The sequence below is a fragment of the Mya arenaria genome, chromosome 12 (genome assembly GCF_026914265.1).
Source record: "Mya arenaria isolate MELC-2E11 chromosome 12, ASM2691426v1".
NCBI classification, from domain to species: domain Eukaryota; kingdom Metazoa; phylum Mollusca; class Bivalvia; order Myida; family Myidae; genus Mya; species Mya arenaria.
Window position 1 is genome coordinate 46,278,720 of NC_069133.1, and position 25,314 is coordinate 46,304,033.

At 36.6% G+C, this 25,314-nt stretch overlaps 1 protein-coding gene across 5 annotated transcripts in view; it reads left to right on the forward strand.

Moving 5' to 3' along the window:
• LOC128211948 (uncharacterized) overlaps positions 1–25,314 on the forward strand; it is an 89,580-nt gene that overhangs the window by 38,432 nt on the left and 25,834 nt on the right. For all 5 annotated transcript variants that reach the window (XM_052917108.1, XM_052917109.1, XM_052917107.1 and 2 more), the window contains 18 exons: positions 2,288–2,353; positions 3,088–3,231; positions 5,203–5,346; positions 6,759–6,902; positions 7,585–7,863; positions 9,137–9,346; positions 10,486–10,629; positions 11,610–11,816; positions 12,520–12,704; positions 15,227–15,350; positions 16,845–17,065; positions 17,362–17,623; positions 19,452–19,541; positions 21,584–21,756; positions 22,637–22,728; positions 23,122–23,356; positions 24,068–24,187; positions 24,907–25,094. In XM_052917108.1, coding sequence (XP_052773068.1) covers positions 2,288–2,353; positions 3,088–3,231; positions 5,203–5,346; positions 6,759–6,902; positions 7,585–7,863; positions 9,137–9,346; positions 10,486–10,629; positions 11,610–11,816; positions 12,520–12,704; positions 15,227–15,350; positions 16,845–17,065; positions 17,362–17,623; positions 19,452–19,541; positions 21,584–21,756; positions 22,637–22,728; positions 23,122–23,356; positions 24,068–24,187; positions 24,907–25,094 — 3,028 coding nt within the window. The remainder of the gene's footprint in view (positions 1–2,287; positions 2,354–3,087; positions 3,232–5,202; positions 5,347–6,758; positions 6,903–7,584; positions 7,864–9,136; positions 9,347–10,485; positions 10,630–11,609; positions 11,817–12,519; positions 12,705–15,226; positions 15,351–16,844; positions 17,066–17,361; positions 17,624–19,451; positions 19,542–21,583; positions 21,757–22,636; positions 22,729–23,121; positions 23,357–24,067; positions 24,188–24,906; positions 25,095–25,314) is intronic.

The following is a 25,314-nucleotide window of genomic DNA, read 5'->3' on the forward strand; positions in this document are numbered from 1 at the left end:
GGGTTGAGTTGCTTGCAGTGAGGTCGACTTAGATGCCACAATAATGGTTGAGTGTATGTAAGGGCGTCTGTCTGTCTGTCCGTCTGTGTGGCTGTCCTTCGGCTTCGACATTGTAGGCTTATTGCCGTCAAATCTCTAATTTAATACGATGACATTATAAGTATCTTCCATGGCCGATAGTGTATGATAGGTTTATCCTGACACGCGTGTAGTTGGGGTTACGAGAACGAGATTTACCACGGTAGATGCTTTTTCTCCCATCTCCCACCTCAGTAAAATAAACTATTTAAAATATGTTGTTGTTTTTTGCTCAAACGTTTTTGTGCGTAGTCTTAAAAGTGGGATTCTTTACGGAATCTATTTTTATCTTTGTCCGTTGGCAAGAAAAGGATTTCCAGCATGGCCTTAAACTTGAATCTACTTATCAGAGGTGGGAGAAATTGCCGTTCTGACTGTTCAATTGTTATGTAAAGCTGTTCGGCCAAATGGTATTTTCTTACTAAACCAGTAAGGCACAATACTGTTGTACAACATGCAAGGCACATTTGTGTTGTCCTCGTTGTATAAGCATAGTGTTGTTTTCGCTATTACCTACCTGGAAGGTGCAATGTTTATTTTACTCTTTACATATAAGGCTCAACGCTGTTGTGTTATTTTACCTGTTAGGCCCTATTTTGTTATGCTCCTTAACAGGTTAAGCTTACTGTTGTTGTGCTTCTTACATGAGTGTAAATATTGAGCCTGCTCCTTAACCGATTAAAACCAATGAGTTGTGTAATCGTTACCTGTAAGTCGTAATATTGTTGTGCTTGCTTACCTATAGTGCCCAATGTTGTCTTCTTCCCCTGCGATAGTGTTGTTTTTCTGCAGATGTTTCAATCGTGTTGTGTTCTTAAACGCTCAATGGTGTTGCTCTCCTTAACAAACAAGGCAAACTGCTGTTTTGTTACTCAACCTGAAAGAAGTAATGTTGTTTCTCTCCTTAGCATGTAATGGATCGTGTACGTTTCCAACGTTACCGTTGCTGTGCTCCTAATTTTGTAATGCACAATGGCATTGTCAACTGAAAATAATAAGAACTAATGTCTTTGGGTTTCTACATTTTAGACCAAATGTTGTTATTCTTCTTTGTTAGTTCCAATGTGAAAGCGTAAGTCCAAAAGATATACGAGTGATATTTGAAAACCTTTAAGACCTTATGAATAAGCTTCTCAAGTGCTATATTTAAGTGATTAAATATTGAGAAGCGATATTTGCCTTTAGGCTTGCAGATTGAGGAGTGGTACACTATTGACAATAGTGTAATATTTCCAAATTGCTATAAAATTGTATGTTTCTCAACATTTAGGACCTTACATTATTGATATTACACACACAACATGTAAGCTCTAAGATCAATGATATTACACACACAACATGTAACCTCTAAGATCAATGATATTACACACACAACATGTAAGCTCTAAGATCAAGCTCTAAGATCAATGATATTACACTCACAACATGTAAGCTCTAAGATCAATGATATTACACACAAAACATGTAAGCTCTAAGATCAATGATATTACACACAAAACATGTAAGCTCTAAGATCAATGATATTACACACAACATGTAAGCTCTAAGATCAATGATATTACACACAAAACATGTAACCTCTAAGATCAATGATATTACACACACAACATGTAAGCTCTAAGATCAAGCTCTAAGATCAATGATATTACACACAAAACATGTAAGCTCTAAGATCAATGATATTACACTCACAACATGTAAGCTCTAAGATCAATGATATTACACACAAAACATGTAAGCTCTAAGATCAATGATATTACACACACAACATGTAAGCTCTAAGATCAATGATATTACACACACAACATGTTAGCTCTAAGATCAATGATATTACACACAAAACATGTTAGCTCTAAGATCAATGATATTACACACAAAACATGTAAGCTCTAAGATCAATGATATTACACACACAACATGTAAGCTCTAAGATCAATGATATTACACACACAACATGTTAGCTCTAAGATCAATGATATTACACACACAACATGTAAGCTCTAAGATCAATGATATTACACACACAACATGTAAGCTCTAAGATCAATGATATTACACACACAACATGTAAGCTCTTAGATCAATGATATTACACACCCCGGCGTTTAAGCTCTAAGGCCAACGTGTTTAATGGTATTTCACATTTAAGCTTTAAGCCCTCCTTAACTTTAAAATTTCTGAGTAATAGTGAAAGTTCTTCTCATTTCAGATACATGGCAAATAACCTGATTCTTACAGTAGAAAATGGGGCTTTCCCGACACAAATTCGGTTGATGTGAGTCTGCTTTATGATTTATGCATTAGCCTTATTCGTTTTTGCATGAATAGAAAAAAAACGTTGAACCCTTTTGAAAATCAAAAAAAAACTTGTTCGACATGTTTGGTTATGATCAGTTAAAGGAGACATATGTGCTCAATACAAGATTTTCATAATATGTTATACAGTGTGTGTTTACCATGTGATGAATTATGTCATAAATACTAGGCCTGAGGGTACCAATTTTCTTCGAATAAAGCCTAACTTTACTATTTCTTTACCATTTTAAGTGAACAAATAGCACAGTCTACGCCGCTTACGGAGCCTCGCCTTCGGTCTTTTACCAGAGTTTTATTGAAAGTTAAGTTGCCTAAAAACTTCGACAAACCTTTCAAAACACCATCGCCTGATCATGGAGCACTGTGAAAACATTATTTCGAAGTGTTTGGCGAAACTAATGACACAATCAAACTCTGGTAATAAATCGAAGGCGCTGCTCTTTAAGCGTTATTATATATGCATTTACATGTAGTTTTAAATTTTGGTTAAGACAAAGACTAGTTGAATCTTTGTTTTAAGCTTTTATTCGAAGCAAAATATTGCCTTTCGGTGTAGCATTTATGACGTTATTGATCACGTGGTATACACACACTGTTAAATGAAGAAATAGTTAAGCAGTATTGAATTCTAGATTACACATTTTACAGTTAAATGAATTCACGATATGATATCTGTTTGATTTTCGTTAACAGTGAAATGAGATCAAATGAGTTCCGTTTTCTGCACGAGGACCCATTTCGATATCTAGATGATCTTGCAACTCTGGATTTGAGCTCTAACCAGATTCAGTATCTTCCCGATAACGCGTTTGAGGGTTGCACCTCCTTAACAACACTGTAAGTACATGCACTTTACTCAACAAAGGCCTTTGTATTAAATGTTTTAAACTTAGTATCGACTCGTCATGCAGTACGCACTCTTAAATTAAAGCTTCACTCTCACAGATTGAACGTTTTGATAACTTCTTTATGTTTTGTCTTGGAACGGGTCAATTTTGTGAAAATCTATGAAAACCAGTTATAAAAAATAAGATCGTAGATTTTTATATTCAAGTTCAAAATTGTTGTTTTATGCTTTATTCTTAAACCGTTATAAACGGACGGTTTAAGGCATAAAATATTAATTTTCGATCGGAAATATGAAATCAACTATCTGATTTTTTTTTTAAAAGTCAGCAATCGTATATCATTGGTTTTCAGATATTTATGCAAAAATTTGCTCTTTCCATGACAAAAAATATATAAAAAAAAGTTGTAAAAATGGTTTATCTGTGAGAGTGCAGCTTTAAGATAAACAATGAAAACTAATGCTGAAACCAGTTTTCATTTACTAGAGCCTATATGTTCGAATATACTAGTGTTTCAATATAATGTTATATACAGTTATATATTCCTTACACAAAGCACAGTGGCTTAAGTTTTGGAAATTAAATGTTATTATTAAAAATAAATGTGTTGTGATCATGCTCAAAGTATTTTTTATAATTCCATCTTCAAAATAATAATTAATTATGCAATAGATAATAGAAAAAATACGAACGTGATACTGGTAGTTATAAATGAAAGAAGAAAAGAAACAACCCAATCCAACACACGTAGACATCATTGATTGAACACTGACTTTGGCACAAAAAACTCAAACGTAAACAATATACCGGTATCTACTAATCCAGACAGTATTTATCTTCAAAGTGCCACAACAATCATTAAAATTTGTTAATATAATCCATCATTATGCGAATAAATGTTTTCACCATGCTCGCAAGACTGGCATTGAAATGACTTCCACATCTCTTTTCGAACAGCATATCGGTATTTACTAACCCAGACATCATTTAGCTTCACGATGGCACAACAATTATTAAAATCCGTTCATATATAATAATCCATCATTTTGCGAATAAATGTTAACACCATGTTTGAGAAAACAAGCACTGAAATGAATTCCACATCTCTTTACGACTTGTATACATTTGAAACCGCGCCTTCGCTATTTTATTCAGCGCTGGTTGGGTACCAGCGGGATATGTACTTCCTTTACACGCGGATATTTGAATAATTGCTACGAAGCGCGCGCTGAATAAAATACCAAAAAGTGCATATTATTCTCCCATACGAAAGATCATACAGTCTCTGCTTTCTTCGTCCGTCCGACTTTCTAGCTTTCAGTCAGTCCCTTGTTCGGATAATAACATTTAAATGCTAATGCTTTTTTTAAAGAAACTTCATACATAGATAGAGGTCAATTTGTGCAAGAAAATTGCATAAAAATCATAATATTAGCATCAGTCACTGCTGAATTATCTCTTTCTTTGGATTTTACAGTATGCATTTATAAGAAAGCTTAGTATAGGTATAGGTATATAAATTGAACTTGTAATACAGAGAGATAGCAACGAGAGAAAGTGCAATGTGAAATAGCTTTAACCATACCTTCCATATTTACAGAATTATATCTCTATTATCATATTTCTGTTATTATTGATGCTGACATACACAATGTGGTAAAAGGTAGCATTTCCATTTTAACAATTTGGAAAGTAAGGCGTGTTACAAAACAAATGTCAGGGTCCAGTTTGAAGTGTTATTAAGTGTTAATTGACGGGTTTAAAGATAACATCGGCATGTAAATAAGCAAAAGCAGTTTTAATATATATTAAGATGCATTTTTAATAAAAGCTTAATGATATTTTTAATTTTAACACATCGTACGTTGTGACATTTAGTTAGTAGTTTATGAGTAATGTTTCTGAAAAGTGCATATCCTGTTCCTGAATAGAATTACCACTTGCTTTAAATTTGTTTTAGGTTTTTGAACAACAACAACATAGCTGTGCTAAAGAAGGTACATTTCGAGAATTGTCCGCTTACTAATGACGTCACGTTCGCCTCCAACGACATCGGCTGGATCGAGGAGGGGACGTTTGAGAACGTGAGCAGTATGAACAGTCTGTAAGTTTGTCTGTCTGTCAGAATACATTTCATAATTGGTTATGGTACCCACCCCAACGGAGTAAGAAATGTGAAGAATTCAGAGTCATTATAGCCTTGTTCTGCACATACATGGCAGACATAATAAGGATCTTGTCGTCCGCAGTTATGTAAAAATTCAGAGTCATAATGCCTATATTCTCCACAGTTATACAGTCTGCCTACCTGCCATGGCAGACATGTAGGGACCATGTCGTCTGATGTCATCGTCATCTGCCTCATTCATGGCGTCCCAATTTAATGTCTGTTCTTCTTCAACAATTCCCATCGAGTCTTAACAAAACGTGCGAATAATGTTTTGTGCATAAAATCTCGACATTGTTTCGAAGTACAGCCAAATAGTACCAAAGGTTCGTGATACAAGGGACTGTATCACCCAAGATCACAAAATAGTGTTTTTTATTATGCAATATGCAATCCGTTTTTCGTCGTTACGAAACATTACTCAGAAGGGAATTATTTTGGCCACACAACTCAGAAGGGAATTATTTTGGCCACACAATTTAAAATATGTGTAATCCTTCTTCCTAGCGACTTGTATTTTCCATCATCATGTTAGTCACAGTTGAACAGCTATATTCCTTCTTAAAAGTGTTTGCTTTTTCCAACACCGTTTCAGTCACAATTGTACTATAGTGTAATTTATTAGGAATGGTACGGTATTTTGGTTTATAACATTTTAATTACTTACCTCAAGTTTCTATCTGAAACCTATTTATCCGTTATTCATGGTGTCTGCTTTTCTATACTTGGTTTGCTGATTGTGACAAAGCACTGTATATCTAATGGAAGCATGTATGTTCGTCTTTATTTCGTAAATCATTTGCCAAAAGTACAATATTCACCCATCCGCGGCCATCTTGGCGGTTTTCAAAAAATAATCATCGTAAAATTCACTAACGGGTTATATACAACTGTAATATCAAACCTTTCAACGTCAATTAAGAATTTAATAGGCTAGTAATTCCAAATAGATTTAAACGAAGCACAACATTTTCAAAAAAAGAAAACGGAAAACAAAATAGCTACCTTTGAAAATAATTTCCATTATATTTCTCATATTAGGCGAGTTTCGACAGCCAATAAAAATGGTCCATTTCTCATACCCTTTATTGTGCGAGTTTTGTAGCCAATCAAAATGAAGGAAACTCATATTGGCCGAGTTTGGTTGATTTGGGCCGAGTTTGGTCGATATTGACCTAGTTTTGGCATATTTGCCGTCAAGTGTCTGGTATTGGTACCGCGATTATCCCCGTATAGCGTTAATACGTAATAGTTGATTAATAAATAGCTATTTTTCATCTGCTAGAGACTTGTGTTTTTCCAACATTATGTTGGTCATAATTAAACATTGTTCTAGTTCTGTTTTCCAGAGATTTGTCCAACAACGTGTTGACTCGAATCCCTGGCGGAGGTACGTTCTGGGACCTGCAAATTGGGAAAGATCTTGACCTGTCCAACAATCGCATTAACCTCCTGACGAACCAGACGTTCAAAAGCTTTAGATGTGTAACATTGTATGAATTCATTATAGTTTTTAGTTTAAAGTGTGAATGTGAACATAATAACATTAGTTCTGGGGTGGTATTCAACATGTAACTTAAGTTGATCATACGGTTATACATCATTGATTTCATTCACTCCATTGGTCAGTTATTAATAACAAGTAATCCGTTTAGCTACATCGTTCTTAGATTCACTTCAGACCAATATTGAATACCAGACTAGTTCTATTTCACTCTGTTTCATTTCGCTTCTTAAAATTGAAATAAATTAAGTAGGCTATCGTTGAAAACGATATGTAATCCCGAATGGAGTATATTCGGGAGGGAATCTCAAAGTGGTACATATTTCTATTCTTCAATCTAGCAGATATTGCTTTATAAGGATGATGGACAGACAATTTCACAGTTTTTTACCCAATATATCCCTGATTCGTTTCAAATTTTGCTTAATGCATTTTCAAGAATAATATTTGAATGAAAATCATCATTTTCCATTTTTTTAATAGAAAAGATCTTTTTTATTCGTAGAAATTTAAATGTTTTAGTTCAAACCTTCTTTTGGTTGCAAACATCCTTTTTACTGTTAACAAAATTGTTATTACTATCTATATTCCGTATAAAGAGTGATATTGAAGCAGATTGTAACCTAGTTCGTGGATATAGCAGGAATAAATATGTAATAATTTATTCGCAGATCTTTGTCCAACAACAAAATAACGGAGATTCATGGATATGCGTTTGATGACGTCTCTGTTAGTAGCCTGACCCTATCGGGCAATCCCCTACGCAAGCTCTACTCTTACGCCTTAAACAGCGTCCACGTGACCAATTCTATCACGATGAGTGGGCTGTTCTTCGATACTATACCCACTATGGCGTTTTACGACGTTACTGCAAGTTCTCTTGATTTGAACTCCGGAGAGGTCGCTACAATTGAAGAGTCGGCTTTCTATGACCTGAATGTTGTTACTCTGTAAGTGCGGAATTGTATCAACGTTTGATGAAAACTGCATAAATTGTGTTTCTCCCATGTAATTAAAATTGTACTTTCAATACCACTTATTGGTTATTTAATTGACAGTTTAAAGATGCACTCTTACTCACAACAAAGATTTACTACAATTAATACAACTGTTTTGATTTACCAAAAAAGATGAATAAATGTCGAAAACAATGGTTTTAATGAAGCATTTAAAAGAAAAGTGCAGGAATCACGGTATTTCTACCTTATGAGACAACAGTAGATTACACATAATATTTTAGCACTCACCAATCATTAATATTTTTGCGTTTTCAGCTTTAAAAAACACGATTAAAATCTTGTTTTCAGTAACTCAAATTTTCCAAAAATGCATTATTAATTATGTAGTTAAAGATTTACCACTCAAAATTGATGTTTATTATACATGCGTATGTATTGATTTTGAATAACAGTGTCACTTTAATCCGTATTCCATTTAGTTGAAGCATTGGACACTCATAATGGGGGGTGGGTATAAGAAGTTGCGGGGTGACTCGATATGGGATATACGGGGCAAAGGAAACCATATCGGGTGAGAGCGAAGCTCGAAACCTCATTATGGTTTCCTGCGCCCCGTATATATAACGTCGACAACCTGTTTAAGTTGGTCAATATATGCAAATGTACCATTTATTTATCGGAATCGGAAAGTAAACCCTTTTTGTACTATATAAAAACAATTGACCTGATGTGGTAAAATATGGTGTCACCGCGTGACAAGTGCATGCTTTTATGTTGGAGGCACGATGTTGCCCTATATCACATTGTCTAGAAATTAAGAGCCACAACGCAATAACAATAATTTAGCCGGAACATGGCATCCCCTGTCGTACGTTAAGGTTCCCATTAAGTGATGGCTGTAATCCCATCATTTATTGGTAAAGCCCATTGATGCGTGTTTCGTCTGTTTATGGTGTGTGTGTGTGTGTGTGTGTGTGTGTGTGTGTGTGTGTGTCTTGTTCTGTGTCGTTTGAACCCTTACCTTAATCCTCTAAATTGTCATCGGAATTTCGACTTCTGGGTTTGTCTCTGTAATTTTTATTGTATTATTGTGTTGCGCTTTTCATAAAACTGCAATGTTATAAGTAAATAGCCCCCATAAATATTCCGTTAATTTGTTGGTCAAAGTAACAAGTAATTATAACATGAAATCTTCAAACTGATAATCATATTTGCAAGCTTTTTTAAAGATCAGACATAATGCTGACAAAACTTCTGCCTTTAGGCTGCTAAACGGCAACGCCTTGCACACAGTTCCCAACACGATATTTGGCGGCGCATGCGCGGTGACAGACGACCTCCGCTTGGACGGTAACAACATGTCGCTCATCGACACGTACGCCCTCAACAACTCCGTCATCAACGATCTGTACCTGAACGATAACATATTCATGGCAGTCCCCAGGGTTATAACACAGCAATCGTTTGATGAACTGTAAGTGTTATGGGTTTATTACATACACAGTTCGGGTCAATTGGTCACTGGACAGGTTTGCCAGATAGAATTGAGATAACACAAGATTATCAATCATGGTTTTGCCTACAAAGTTTTGAACTTAAGCATTTCCCAGTATGTTAGAACTACGCACCAGTTTAACAAAAGCACCAATGGTTTACGATAAATCGCAACCTCCTACGCAGTGATCTACCCTGACAAGCAGCATAGATCTCTGCCACCATGAGCGAGTAAAGCTGGATTTCAGCTTCATGAACTATATAATCATTTTTCTGCTCTCTTTTAAGCTCTCTTTTAAAGATATTTAACTGATATGATATAAAGTCACGTGATTTGCATGGTGGCAGTGGTAACAGTATTGTAACATACAGCGTGGAGTTTGGATAAGCCTTGAGGTTGTTGTAAAAATTTCATCTTCATAAGATTAATACTTATACACATGTACTCGCCGGAGTAGGAATATAATGTCATTCATATTGTATAACCCGAAATGGGTTGTGAAGTCATTGTTAGTTTCAATAATGCGATATGATTTGATTACGGTGACGTCAATGTATCATTGGTTAATGGCGTTAAATTCTAAGTTATTTGTAAATGCAAACATATGCTGTCCATCTTCTTTCGCAAGGGTAGCTCACGATAATCTTGTAATAAAGCGAAAGCGGGGCTCAACAATATTTTTTATATTTCATGCATTTTTGGCACTTTCTTTATTAAATATCCTCCGGTCATGGACTATACTTATTATCTCCTGATGCTGAAATGACCTGCTGATATCTAGGTCTAAGGTTATCGAACTGGAGTCGCAAGAAAGCCGTTGCGAAACTGTGTTGGATCGTGTTTAACCACATTTCTTTGAACGAAAAAATGATTAGTACACTTACAATATCGTTTGGCTTTGTGATAAATAGTAACAACAATTATACTGAATACAACAAATTATGTGTATATGTGGCTATGAACATATACAAGACCGAGCTACATAAGCGTTTGGGCTGTTCATGCAAAGTTGTGGCGCATGTATAATTAAGAAGTTAAAAATATGCTATCACGCGATCTGCTACGTTTAAGCACGAATTTGACATACTATAAGCATGTTTTTGTCTTTCATATTTAAGATACCTGCAAAACAACCTAATTGAGGAAATACCCACAGGGTTCTTCGACTTACAGACGAGTTTGCGAATCCTCGATTTATCTAACAACCTGCTGACAGCACTGGAACCAGGTGTTTTTGACAGTTTAGTGGCATTGAACACACTGTAAGTATGAACACATAAAGCATGCACTTACATTTGATATAGTTTTTATTTTGCTGTTAGGCCACTGGCGTATTCAAAAAATAAAATGAAATAAACCATTATAGATTGCAACTTGAATTACATTAATTGATAAAGTACATAATCTGACAATCGTATTAAAAGTATCAATTTGATTTTAGTCTGTTGTAAAGTATTTTTAAATGATAAACAATTTTCTGCTTACATATGGTTGAGCTACTCTATCGGTTGTTTATAAGGTTTTTTTATAGCTCGTTATTTAGTTTGGTCCCCATGGTAGTCTATCCGTTGATTTCCTATCAATTATTAGTGAACCGCTAATCAAGGGGGTCCAACGTGAAATGTGTTCGCCGAATTTTAAGTGAGGGCGTATAATACTCATGTAAGTGCAGTAGCGGTCGAAAAGATAAATAATGCAAATATTCAATAAAAAATAGCTAAAACGGGTACAAGAATGGTAAACTTGAGCCGAAAACACAGTTTCAAGTCACGCAATTTTCTATTTTCACTTTGTAAACAATCAATCGTTCAGCTTATACATTCAATAACTTTTTTGTAAAGGTCTCTAGAATCATAGGTTAAAAAAACGAAGACGCTTACACGTGTGGTCTCCGGGTAGGCGTATTTATATTGCGAGAAAGGTGATATAACTTACTTACCAGGTGAAAATACATCCTTGAAACACCGAAATTCCTTTCAACGTCGCCATTTTATTCGTGAATAAGCCCGATTCATGACAAACAAATGACCCCTTCTGCGTTTAGGTTCCAACTGACTTTCAATAATAATTGTATTTGTCTGCAACAAATGGACATCCACAATTATAGTGGAATGCAACTTTAGTGTACTAGCTTGTTACGCCGGCGATTTTGTTTCAATGTAAACAAAATAAGCTTCATCACATATGTTTATTCTCCACAATATCAATGATAATAGTTCTGAGGATATTTGGACAATTACAGGACGATGTCAAGTAACAAACTGGCCACCCTGCCGTCCACGCTGCTGGACAGTATGACCGGTCTACAGTATCTGTACATGTCCAGCAATGAGATGACCCATATTTACTCCCTGGGTAACAAACCGCTCCTGGTTGTGGACTTCAGCTCCAACAATGTTGGGACCATTGCGGGATCAGCGTTCAGCAACCTGGGGAGCTTGGGCACTTTGTAAGTGTATCTAAATAAATGAACATACTATTTTTTAAGGGAATGCTTAAAGCTGAACTCTCACGGATTGAATGTTTTGAAAACTTTTTTTTTGTCTTTGAACGAGCTAATTTTTGGGAAAATGACTGAAAACCAGTTATATAAGATTGCTGACAAAAATATAGATCGCAGATTTTTATATTTAAGTTCGAAAGAAGATGTTTTAATATTTGTTCTTAAACCGTTTAAGCCATAAAACATTTTTTCGAACGGAAATATGAGAATCTACGATCTGATTTTTTTGTCAGCAGTCATATAATTGGTTTGCAGATATTTATGCAAAAAATAGCTCTTACTAAGGCAAAAAACAAAAAGTTGTAAAAATGGTAATCTGTGAGAGTGCAGCTTTAAATTAAATGTTTTTAAACCAGAATCAAAAAAAAAAGTTATTCGGCAAAGTAGACATAAATTTCATTAGTATGGTCATGGCGATAGGTATTAAGAACTTGACTAGGTAAGGAATACGGCGGCTATCATAAAACCTAATACAGAGATCGCTTTTACTAAAGTGATTACCAAAATGTTGTTTTGGTGACATCCAACAGCGGATATTTGCTCCTAAAACAAAAATATGTTCACGTGTAATCTTAGCGGTATATCTAACTTCCACACTGTCGACGTTGGTATAATGTTTGAGTCGGCTGAATTGGTGATCTTCTTCCAGGAATCTCGGTGGAAATCCTCTTGAGTGTTCATGTCAGTTAGTGATGACATTGGAAGACGTGGCGGGCCCACTGACGTCAGCAACATGCGACCAGAACGCAAACGCAAATGGCGTCGTCTTCCCGGAATCCATGGAAACTTCCACGATGTATTACAAGAACGTCGAGACATCATCGTTCACCTGTAGTACGCAAATGTTTAAAAATGAATAGCTTAAACTTATTTATTTTGCATCGATTTTGAAAAAAAGGCATTACAACATTATGTTAATCGCTCTCGTTGGCGTGATGTTACGCGAGGGTCGGGTCTTGTGTTATGGGGGAAACCGGAGTATCCGGAGGAAACCCACTTTTCCGGCTTTGCGATCACAAACTAAACTCACATGCGCCCAGGCTGGGAACCGAACGCGGGGCTACATCCATTAATATATGCATTCTTGTATAGTCGTTAATTCATACGAAAGAAAATCCACTAAGTGACAAACGAAGGTATACAATTGCGATATTACCGCTGTCTGTATGCTACCCGAAAAGGAATAAAATGTTCTCCTTGTACGGTGAAGTGCAATGCACAGGAACCATAACTCTGTATAAAGTAGTTTAGACTTACTATTGGCTGAAGTTCAATTCACGTAAATAAGTAGAGAAATAACGAAACATTGACACTTATATCATTTCAAGTTTCTACTAAAGTCGACTTGAAACAGCCCGCGATGTTGAATCACTAAGCCGTGCCTTAGATATATCGACAACGCAATTAAAAGATTTCGCTGTTCAAATTAGCTTTTCTTTGTCATACCCGCTGTCTCTTTCCGTAATGTTAAAAAATTATGCATAGAGATCGCTATAACTTCGGTATTGTTTAAAAAGGTATTGCTATTGTTAACACTTTATTTTGTGTAAACTCCCTCTTTGTTAACACTTTATTTTGTGTAAACTCTCTCTCTTTGTAAACACTTTATTTTGTGTAAACTCCCTTTTTGTTAACACTTTATTTTGTGTAAACTCTCTCTTTGTTAACACTTTATTTTGTGTAAACTCTCTCTTTGTTAACATTTTAGTTTGTGTAAACTCTTTCATTGTTTACACTTTAGTTTGTGTAAACTCTCTCTTTTTTAACTCTTTATTTTGTGTAAACTCTCTTATTGTTAACACACTATTTTGTGTAAACTCTCTCATTGTTAACACTTTATTTTGTGTAAACTCTCTCTCTCTTTGTTAACACCTTATGTTTTGTAAACTCTCTCTTTGTTAACTCTTTATTTTTAGTAAACTCTCTCATTGTTAACACTTTATTTTGTGTAAACTCTCTCTTTGTTTACACTTTATTTTGTGTAAACTCTCTCTTTGTTAACACTTTATTTTGTGTAAACGTTCTCATTGTTAACACTTGATTTGGTGTAAAACTCTCTCATTGTTAACACTTTATTTTGTGTAAACTATGTCATTGTTAACACTTTTTTGTGTATATATATTAATATATAACTCCCTTTTTGTTAACACTTTATTTTGTGTGAAACTCCCTCTTTGTTAACACTTTATTTTGTGTAAACTCTCTCTTTGTTAACACTTTATTTTGTGTAAACTCTCTCTTTGTTAACACTTTAGTTTGTGTAAACTCTTTCATTGTTTACACTTTAGTTTGTGTAAACTCTCTCTTTTTTAGCTCTTTATTTTGTGTAAACTCTCTTATTGTTAACACACTATTTTGTGTAAACTCTCTCATTGTTAACACTTTATTTTGTGTAAACTCTCTCTCTCTTTGTTAACACCTTATGTTGTGTAAACTCTCTCTTTGTTAACTCTTTATTTTTAGTAAACTCTCTCATTGTTTACACTTTATTTTGTGTAAATTTTCTCTTTGTTAACACTTTATTTTGTGTAAACTTTCTCATTGTTAACACTTGATTTGGTGTAAAACTCTCTCATTGTTAACACTTTATTTTGTGTAAACTATGTCATTGTTAACACTTTTTGTGTATATATATTAATATATAAGTCCCTTTTTGTTAACACTTTATTTTGTGTGAAACTCCCTCTTTGTTAACACTTTATTTTGTTTAAACTCTCTCTTTCTCTCTCTTTCTCTCTTTGTTAACCCTCTCTTATTTGTTAACACTCTCTTTTTTATTTGCCCACCCATTTTTGTTAACTCTGTGTGCTTCGTGAACGCTGTCGTTTTTTAAATGGTCCGTTTTCAGTAAAACTGACTTTTATTTATTTGGTTGAGCATGCTTTCCCAGCCATTTCATGTGATCTGAACTGAAGTTCTTAATTCTTTGTTGTGATGTAAATAAGGCGCCCGTATGTCATGACGAGTGATTCGCAAGTGCATATCTTCTTCACAGTATGTGTCTTTAAACCATCACTGGACTCTAAATAAGCAAAACAATGCAGACTCTGAAATAGTTTCAAGTTAGACCCTATCGCTGTCTATTAAATAGAAGCATTTGTACTAGTTCTGTAATGGGTTTTTTTATAACCAGGGGTGGTAATCAATATTCAACTTAAGGCAATTTTATAGTCATTCATCATTGACTTCATTCACTCTATTGGTCATATATTAATAACAAGTAGTCCGATTAGCTACATCGTTCTAAGATCCGGTTAAGACCAATAATAAATACCAGCCCTGATGGTTTCTTTTTCAAAATGAATAATTTTGTTCAATAAAAGAGATATCCCTTTCAATGTATTTGCAAACTTCAGGCGGGGACAATGTAGCAGTCAGTGCAGTATCCGGAACAGGTTTTACGATCGAATGGGATCAGCCTGGCTTTACCTACTACCAGACAAACGGCTCCCTCACATCACCTATGTTATCGGGAGAAATGTTTGTATAATTGATTAAATTAACTGAAAATACAATTCCTTACTGGAAGCCGTTTTAATCATAGATTTTATGTTTAAAATCTGTATAATTATCACAAATGGCAGTACATTCGAACCGTGTAGGCTCGAACTCTTAGGAACTGGCGAAAATACCTCGAGCCTCGGAAAGCGGGTATTCTTACCTTCAGTTTAAAGAAATGGGTCCTTTACATTAAGTTCGAGCCAACGAGGAATTCGTGCCAAACGAGTTCGATCCAACGGGGTTCGACTGTACATTGATTTTTTTTTTATTTACAACTTTGTGATCATTTTTGATAGGTTAAATTACTCAAATATGTAGCAAAATAATTTAACTATGACACTAAGACCTTTGAAATTTACGATAAAAGGCGACTAAGATCATTATTGAAATGGTTCCCACAGCCATGAAAACAGGCACACGCTATTGTTAACAGATGAGATGGGTTTATACATACAGTCGAATCCCGTTGGCTCAAACTCGCTTGGCTCGATATCCTCGTTGCCTTGAACTTGATATAACGAACCGATGATATCTGAGTATAATCTGACTGAATGTAACACTACCCGTTTGGCTCGAACTTCCCATGGCTCGATGTATTTTCGCCGGTCCCTGTGAGTTCGAGCCAACCTTCTTCTAAGGATATAGGTGTCGACAGTATTGGTACATCTAAATCTTTTTCAGTCAAAAAGTACACTGTACTCAACATTTATGTTTGTTCTACATGTGTATTAATTGCATTAATTTTGAATAAGAGTGTCACTTTAACCGATGAGATGGATTATTACATAAGATATATGTTTCAACATTATTGGTACACCATTAAAATCTTAGTGTGTGTTGTTGTTGTTGTTGTTGTTGTTGTTGTTTTCCAAAAACAGTACATTGTAAAAATGCAAACCATTATGAAATGTTTTGAAAAGGAAGATGTAGTTTATTTACAATTGTAAAGAAAGTCTATTGAAAATTGATTAAAGATGTGCTCTTGCTACCAAATAAGTACCACCAGAAAACATTTGTTTTGATTTTATCTAGAAGGATGAATCAATACCGAAAAGATTTGTTCTTGTGATGGATACCGTGTTTAATTTGAAAGAAAGGTGCAGAAAAAAGGGTAATATTTTTGCATACTGCATTTATGGAAAAAAATAATTACTGATAACAAGATTGTAACCGTGTATTTAATGTCAGAAAGCGCAAACATATAAAATGATTGGTGAATGAAAAGATTTACTGTGGTCAACTATAGTCTCATAAGATAGAGCTACCGTGTTTTATGCTCATTTCTTTCAAATTAAACTTGGTATCCTTCATAAGAACCTCTGTTGTCGACATTTATTTATCATTTTTGGTATCTCAAAACATTTGTATTAATTGTGGTAAATTGTATTTGGTAGTAAAAGTGCATCTTTAAAGCATTAAGACAATTCATTTTATCTTGACTGTGTGCATAAACGATTTGTATAATACATTTAGAACGTACCACGTGGAATGTATCAGTAGCTACGCTTCAACGGTACTGGGATCTAGAACGGACACTAACGCCACCGACGGACCCACTGCGTTTAGTCTAGGGTTTGACGCCAGTGACGGCGTGGAGGCTGGGACGCCGTACGAATGTTCCATCAAGATGGAACTCAATAACAGTGACGTAAGCGCCAAAAGTGAGCCTGCCGTTTTCGTCACTCCAGACTCAGGTAAACATTAAACACAAAAACAAGTTTTTTGTATGATATGGAAGATTTTATTTGCACACTCATTGTCTTTAAATAGTAGTCAATAGTTAATTAGTTTATTAATATATTTTGATTGAGTTTTCAATCAATTATGATATGTCTTCATTTTGGAATGTATGGTTCTTTCAAATACTGATTTAAAACATATGTTTACAACTTTAGTGGTTAATTAATAATTATATATAGCATACCATTATCATAACGGCACTTGATTCGTAAGCATTTAAATCACCCTATCTTTATATTTGAATTTATAGTGACGCCTGACGTTGCCGGTCCAAACGACGTCGAATTACAAGTTAAATATTATGACTTTAGTAAAGCTCACGAGGATTTTGACAACCTCGATTACGTCACCGTCTCTGATGTCAGTTACGTCGACAGTCCTTACGGTGCCTGGTTGGCGGCATCTACATCACCGACGTCAGATACGTTTTCAACGTGGTTTAGAAGTGATAGCGAAAATCAAGAAGTCGATGGCATCATTGTGCTTTTTGACCAGGGAGGTAACACAAAACAGTAAGCCATGATTCAATCACTAAAATAAACGTCTGAATAGTATACCACTTTTACGTCCTACGTAGAGCAGAGTGTGTATACCACGTGATAAATTGCGTCATAAATGCTACGTCGGAAGGCAATATAGTTTGCTTCGAATGAAGACATCAGACAAAGATAACTTTCCGATTTATTCACCATTTTAAATGAAACATAGCGCGGCCTGCTCCTCTTATGTAGCACCGCTTTCGGTCTTTTACAAGAGTTTGATTGAGAGTGTAGTTTCTTTAAACACTTCGACAAACCTTTTCACAATGCGGCCATCTGACGGAGCACTGTCAAAACATTATTTTGGAAACATGTTTGTCGAAGTGGCATAGACTCTCCTTTGTTTCATTCAAAATGGTGTAGTAAAAGAAAGATATCTTTGATTTGAGTCTTCATTTAAAGCAAAATGTTGCCTTCTGTAGCATATATGACATAATTTATCTAAATCCATGAAACTAGAACGGGCTTATTGAGACCTTTCTTGGGATTACATAAGGCCGCGGTTATTGTTACTAAAAAAAACCCGGCTAAAACTAAATATTTTAAGTTATGTTGCTATATTCTGACATTTTTGGTATAATGGAAGTGCTTATGGATACCTTTCATTAAATGCGTTTAGGGTCAAGGTCAAGATGGCTGCTACTTAAAATAGAAAACGGTTGAAACCGAATATTTTTAGTTTGGATTGACATATTCTGACCAAACTTGGTATTTATGAAGGCTTTATATGAGTACTTTCCATGAGATTGCATTTAGAGGCCATTGGCTCACGGTAAATGTCACTATTAATACAAAAAAAGAAAACGGTTGAAACCGAATATTTTAAATTTGGGTTGACATATTCTGGCCAAACTTGGTATATGGGATGTGTTTAAGGGGACCTTTATGGGATAGCATTTGAGAACACTATGGTCAAAGGTAATGTTACTAAAAAAGAAAAACAGTTGAAATTGATTTTTAGTAACAATTCATTTATTATAACTAAACCATGTAACTGTTCGTAAAATATAAACATGTTTCTACTAAGGCATATTTCACTGTAAATCATTGAAAACCTGTTTCGTTGCATTGCGTTTTTCTTTTATTCTTATTTTATGTTCAGTCGGAAGAGCGTATACCTCAGCAATTTTTAAATCGAGAGTTAAGGGCATTGTGTGTATGTGTATTGTCTCTGATAACATGTGAACCAAGTTCCAATATCTTGAACGTTTTTTTTTGCACTACGACAACGCCGAGGACACGACGATATGACATTACATCAACTCTTTTTTATGCCCAATTCGAACAAAGTGGGTGTATACTGCTTTGTAGATATCGATCCCTCGTTGTGTTGGTATACCAAACCATGTCTGATTGATTATAAGAAATAATTTGGACGAGAGTCCTCAAACTTGGTAGACCAGCATATGTTCGAGCGGGTAATACTCCGATTCATTTCCCCCAATTTATTTGAGCAGGTATTACTCTGATACATTCCCCCTGTTTATTCGTGCAGGTACTACTCTGATCCGTTCCCCCCGTTTTATTCGTGCATGTATTACCCTGATTTATTTCCCCCTGTTAATTACTGCATGTATAGTCTGATTCATTTACCCCTCTTTATTTGTGCAGGTATTACTCTGATCCTCCCCCCCCCTATTTAAACGTGCTGGTATTATTTGACTCATTTCCCCCTGTTTATTCTTGCAGGTGTTGTCTCATTATTTCCCCCGGGTTATAATTGCAGGTATCATATGATGCATTTCCCCCTGTTTATTCTTCCAGATATAACTATGATAATTCCCCCTGTTTGTTGTTGCAGGTATTACTCGGACTCTTATTTCCCTGTGGACGGAGAGGGGTTTGGGTCGGAAAATCAGCTGGACTGCAATAACAAATACCATAACTTCGGGTGAGCATCAGCATTGACCGTAGTTTCATGAAGTCTTTCCTTAAGTACAAAAACATACGTAACCGTATGTGCTATCGGCCAGGCCATGTGGTAATATAGAAAAGGCCGAGAGATGAAAGCGGTCAGACTGTGTGGTGATAAAGGAAAGGCTGAGGATATCGGTCAGGCTGTTAGGTGATATAGAAAAGGCCGGGAGATGATAGCGGTCACACTGTGTGGTGATATAGAAAAGGCCGGGAGATTATATCGGTCAGGCTGTTAGGTGATATAGAAAAGGCCGGGAGATGATATCGGTCAGGCTGTAAGGTGATAAAGAAAAGGCAGGGAGATGATATCGGTCAGGCTGTTAGGTGATATAGAAAAGGCCGGGAGAGGATATCGGTCGGGTTGTGGGGTTATATAGATAAGGAACCCAAGTCATAGGGTAATATATATAAAAGGCTGGGAGATGATATCGGTCAGGCTGTAGGGGTATAAAAATGCGGGGAGATGGCATTGGCCCAGCCGTATGTAGATATTAAAAAGGCCTGAGGTGGTACAGACAAGGCCTAAAGATGTTATCGGCCCTACCCTGGGGTGATACAGAAAAATACCGGGAGGTGATATCGCTCAGGCCGTCGGGTGATATACAAAAGGCCGGGAGATGCTATCGGTCAGCTGGTGAAATGAATCAGACAAGGTCTGAGATATGATATCGGTCCGGCCGCTAGGCGATATAGACAAAGCCGATAGATGATATATGGCAAGGCCGTGTGGTGATATAGACAAAGCCGAGAGATGATATTGACAAGGCCGTGGGTTGATATAGACAAAGCCGAGAGATGATATTGGCGAGGCCGTAGGGTGATATAGACAAAGCTGAGAGATGATATTGGCGAGGCCGTAGGGTGATATAGACAAAGCTGAGAGATGATATTGGCGAGGCCGTAGGGTGATATAGACAAAGCTGAGACATGATATTGGCGAGGCCGTAGGGTGATATAGACAAAGCTGAGAGATGATATTGGCAAGGCCGTAGGGTGATATAGACAAAGACGTGGGGTGATATAGACAAAGCCGTGGGGTAATATAGACAAAGCCGTGGGGTGATATTGGCAAGGCCTTAGGGTGATATAGACAAAGCCGAGAGATGATATCGGCAAGGCCTTAGGGTGATATAGACAAAGCCGAGAGATGATATTGGCAAGGCTTTAGGGTGATATAGACAAAACCGAGGGATAATATTGGCAAGGCCTTAGGGTGATAAAGACATAGCCGAGAGATGATACATGCATATGGCAAGGTCGTAGGGTGATATAGACAAAGCCGAGAGATGATATTTACAAGGCCTTCTTAGGGTGATTTAGACAAAGCCGAGAGATGATATTGGCAAGGCCTTAGAATGATTTAGACAAAGCCGAGTGAAGGAATTGGCAAGGCCGTGGGGTGATATAGACCAGGCGGAGAGATGATATCGTCCAGTCCGCGAAGTGATATCGATGTGAAGTCGGGCCAGCCGTGGAGATGAAAAGATAAATCTGGAAGGTGACACCAGTGACACCAGTCCTGTGGGTGATAAAGCAAGGTTGAATGGTGACATTAGCTAGATCAGGAGATGGTATCGATCATCTGGCGGATGATATAGGCAAGGCCGTGGTTGGATATCAGCTGGTATGATAGGTGAAAAGACTAGACCGGGAAGGGATATTTTCCAAGGCCGGTATAGGAAATAATACTTCAGACTGGAATTTCATATTGACTAGGCAATGAGTTGATAACTGTCCGTTTTGAATTCGGCCGACAATCTGTTCATGTATGTGAATACGCTGATGTATATTGTGCATGATGTTCGAGTGATTCTCACTATCCTTACTTAATTGTTTGTGTTGGAACCCCGGTTAAAAGTGTTTCTACTAATTGAATGACGTTAACTTTTCAAAACCATTCGGTTTATTTTGTGACAGGACATTACTAGGCAGTATTCCAAGTTTTTGCTTATTGTATTTTAATCGCTAATTTGAGGCACAACTAAAGTTGGAGTAAAAATGTCGTTTATGTTTAAGGTTTACGGCGGCGGTGCGTGTGGGACTTGTGTATGGCGGGTCGGAAATAATAACAGTCGCAGGCGGGGACGCCATGTGGCTATACATTAACAAGGTCCGCATGTTTGAGTTTGTCTCTGACGGAACCACATCGCCGTGCTTTGTTGTCGATCTCTCGTCCGCTGATTTGTCAGGTAATAGGAGTAATTTCATAATCAAAACAAGACATTTAATTAATTAAGAGAGGGTCTTACAGTTTTTTTGACAAATATATATTATATCAGAACTGTATCGATTGCAACGTAAAATAATATAACTCTTTGATTGAATTAATGAACTAGCTTAAGAAAAAAGTCGGAGAAACTACAACATCAAAATGTAAATAATTAGTTTAATCACTAAATCAATAAATCACTATATTAATCAGTTACTCACTCACTCACTCACTCACTCACTCACTCACTCACTCACTCACTCACTCACTCACTCACTCACTCACTCACTCACTCACTCACTCACTAAAGTAATTATTCACTCACTCACTCTCTCACTCACTCACTCTCTCACTAAAGTAATCATTAACTCACTCACTCTATCAGTAGCTCTCTGACTCAAGTAATCATTCACTCATTCACTCACTCACTCTCTCACTCACTCACTCTCTCACTCACTCACTCTCTCACTCAAGTAATCATTCACCTCACTCGCTCAGTCTCTCACTAAAGTTATCATTTACTCAATCAATTACTCATTCAAGCATCCACTCACTCAATTAATCAGTTTTCAACAAAGTCAAAGTTATAAATCTTCAAACAGTTTATAAGTTCTATATAAGAGCAAACATCCACCGCCACTTCCCCACCCCTTCCCTACTTGCATGTAGAGTTGAATAAATCTAAGAATCTTTTAAGTTTTGAAGTACATGCTTTAATGAGAATAAGATCATTTGAGACAAAAACTTACTTTTTGCAAGCCAACCTTATGAGATCCGATAGAAGTTGAAAATCGCTTGAGCCTGTATTTTTGTAAAAGACATTTGATCTGCTTTAATGGGGGAGAGCAATTCTTTTCCAGTGGGTGAAGTATACTTAGAGACGGGGACGTTTTCCGGGGGTGCGTGCTCCGGTCTGACGTCATCAACCACGCCAATTTCCCTCGCACTTGAAGTAAGACAACTCAATTTCAGAGAGTTTTGATGTCTAAAATCAATTATATAATAAATATATGGTTCTGTCTCTTTATTTATATACTTTGAAATAAATGGCGCTCTGATATGTAACGATTTGCTATTTTACATTAATCGCAGAGTCTTTTTAAACACAACATGCTGTGTTTAATGAAAAGACACACTTATTATGTAAACCACTTGAACAAATATTCTTTAGACTGGTATTTATTCCCATTTGAGTATGACTTACTATTTCAACTAGTTCCATTTCCGGGTAGGCTTAACTGATCATTTCGACTGATTCAATTCCCTGATGGTCTGAACTGATCATTATGACTGGTTTCATTTCCATGTGGACGTGACTGACCATTTTGTCTGCATCCATTTCCAGGTAGGCGTGACCTACCATTTCGACTTGTTCCTCGTAGAGAGTAAGCGCTGCAGCTCGGAGCTTCTTCTGCGGACAGAGAATGTCGTGTTCAGCCAGGACAAGACGACAGACCTGCCGGTGGACTACATGGTGGCCGTTCCAGAGGACGAGAACATCAGGGAGATTCTGGCGGCGGACGTCAACCTCGTGGACATCTTTTCCTCACCTGGGTCATTCAGCATTAGTCTCTACAAAGGTTGAACATTTGAATGGCGTTACAATGTACACTTGTTAGTGCGATACATTATATATTTTTATTGGATGCTACATTTTTCAGGTTATAATTGCAGTTCATATAGAAAACAAAAGGTACAAACGTGTAAATATCTTTGATTTTCTGACTTGTCGTGACCTTTGCCTTTTGACAAACACCTGACTTTGACCCTATTAAAAACATTTTTACCCAAGTGAACAGTTTTTCTACAGTTTAGAAAACTGATGTTGTTTAACACATTGTATCCGTAAAGATTCTGTTATACTGGTGCCATTCACGGTTTGCATACGGGGGATGAAACATTTGGTGCCATTTTAATATGGTTACAGCCCAAGCGCAATATCTGCAGCCCTATGTCCAATAATTGTGTTTGCGGCTAACGTATGTGATTTGGTTCCCCGCTAACAATGTAAGCGCAGCGTTGCATCAGAGATACGAAACAAAACAGTTTGCTTACGTTAACTTTTTGGGCAACTGTTAGCCTAAACTGAACTCAGGGCTGTATATAGTGAGCTGTTTTTGTGAATGCTCTAATTATATCGAGGTATAAATTCTGATTGGTTATGGTCTTAAAAGCGAAAACTTTAAATATCTTGGCAACCATTGGCTTTTCGCTTTAGCGTTTTTAAGCCGTGTACTCCCATCCTGTCTGTATGCAGTTTATAAACTGTGTTGGTGTGTATTTATTGCAAGGTAACGAGGCTCGGCGGTTCTCGATAGAGGAAAGCACGTACACGTTCACAGCACCAGCCCCAACGGTTCCCGCTTATACCAATGTCACAGACATATACGGAAATCATCTGCAGTATGTCGGTAAGTCTGTCTTTTTTGAGATTACAATACGTTCCGATAATTAAACGAACAAAATAACGTTTGGTCCCGGAAATTTTAACTTTCAAAAACGTCATTGATTTTTTAGTATTTATACATGTAATTCATTTAGCCAATATAAGGGCCTCTCGTAAGCATAATCATGGAAAACCTGCCCAAGGGGTCTTACTTTTGCCAACTATCACTCTCACCTTTTAACATTTTTCTACTCGAGATACCATTGTTAAGAGTCGAGTTCGTCAACAGCGCATGCGCTAAATGACGTGGTCGACAGGGGTAGCAGATAACTAGTCCTGAGCATTGTTTCAATATGGATGGCTATGCAGAAAGGCCTCATTTGTTAAAACGGCAAAATAAAAACATATACTACCACAGTGTTGTTTCATGTATTTGAAGAGAGGCAGCCAAATAAGTATTAAAATATATTCTTTAAATATGGGAGAAATTTAAACTAGTGGACTTCAATGAGAATTGATAGCAACTCGATATGTTCGTGATACGATGATAAAATTGTATCACATGTGAAGGTTTGTTGTAAATGGACAGTTTGATTAGTAAATGCATAGTGTCTCGCAAATTCGCTGTATATTTTGCTATGTACAATTAGCATTGCACCGGCTAAATTACAATATGTGTCGAAAAACGTTATAACAATTTAGCCGAGCGTGATTTCCGAAACAAATAATTAATCTTACCACCAGAATGCAACGCTGCGTCAACGCTGGTGACGATGCCAAACGACCCGACGGCAGAAACATTCACGATCGGGACGACGTCATTGTACGTTACGTTGATAGCAGAACTTGATCACGAGGTGGAAAACGTGTACAAACTTCTCCTGTCCGTCACAGACACCGCCTTAACTCTCACTGGGTACATAGGAGTAAGGGTAAGCTAACCGTCCTTTTTACTTATCGATGATCAAATCGACGCTGTAGCTTTGATGGCGTTGGAGTCGTATAATGACAATGTTGATCATACCTGGGAATCTTTCGAAAATGCACATAGATAGTGGTACAGTGTGTGTATACCACGTGATAAATTGCGTCATAAATGTTACTTTGTAATGCACATGTTGCTTAGAATGAAACTTTTAAACAAAGCTAACT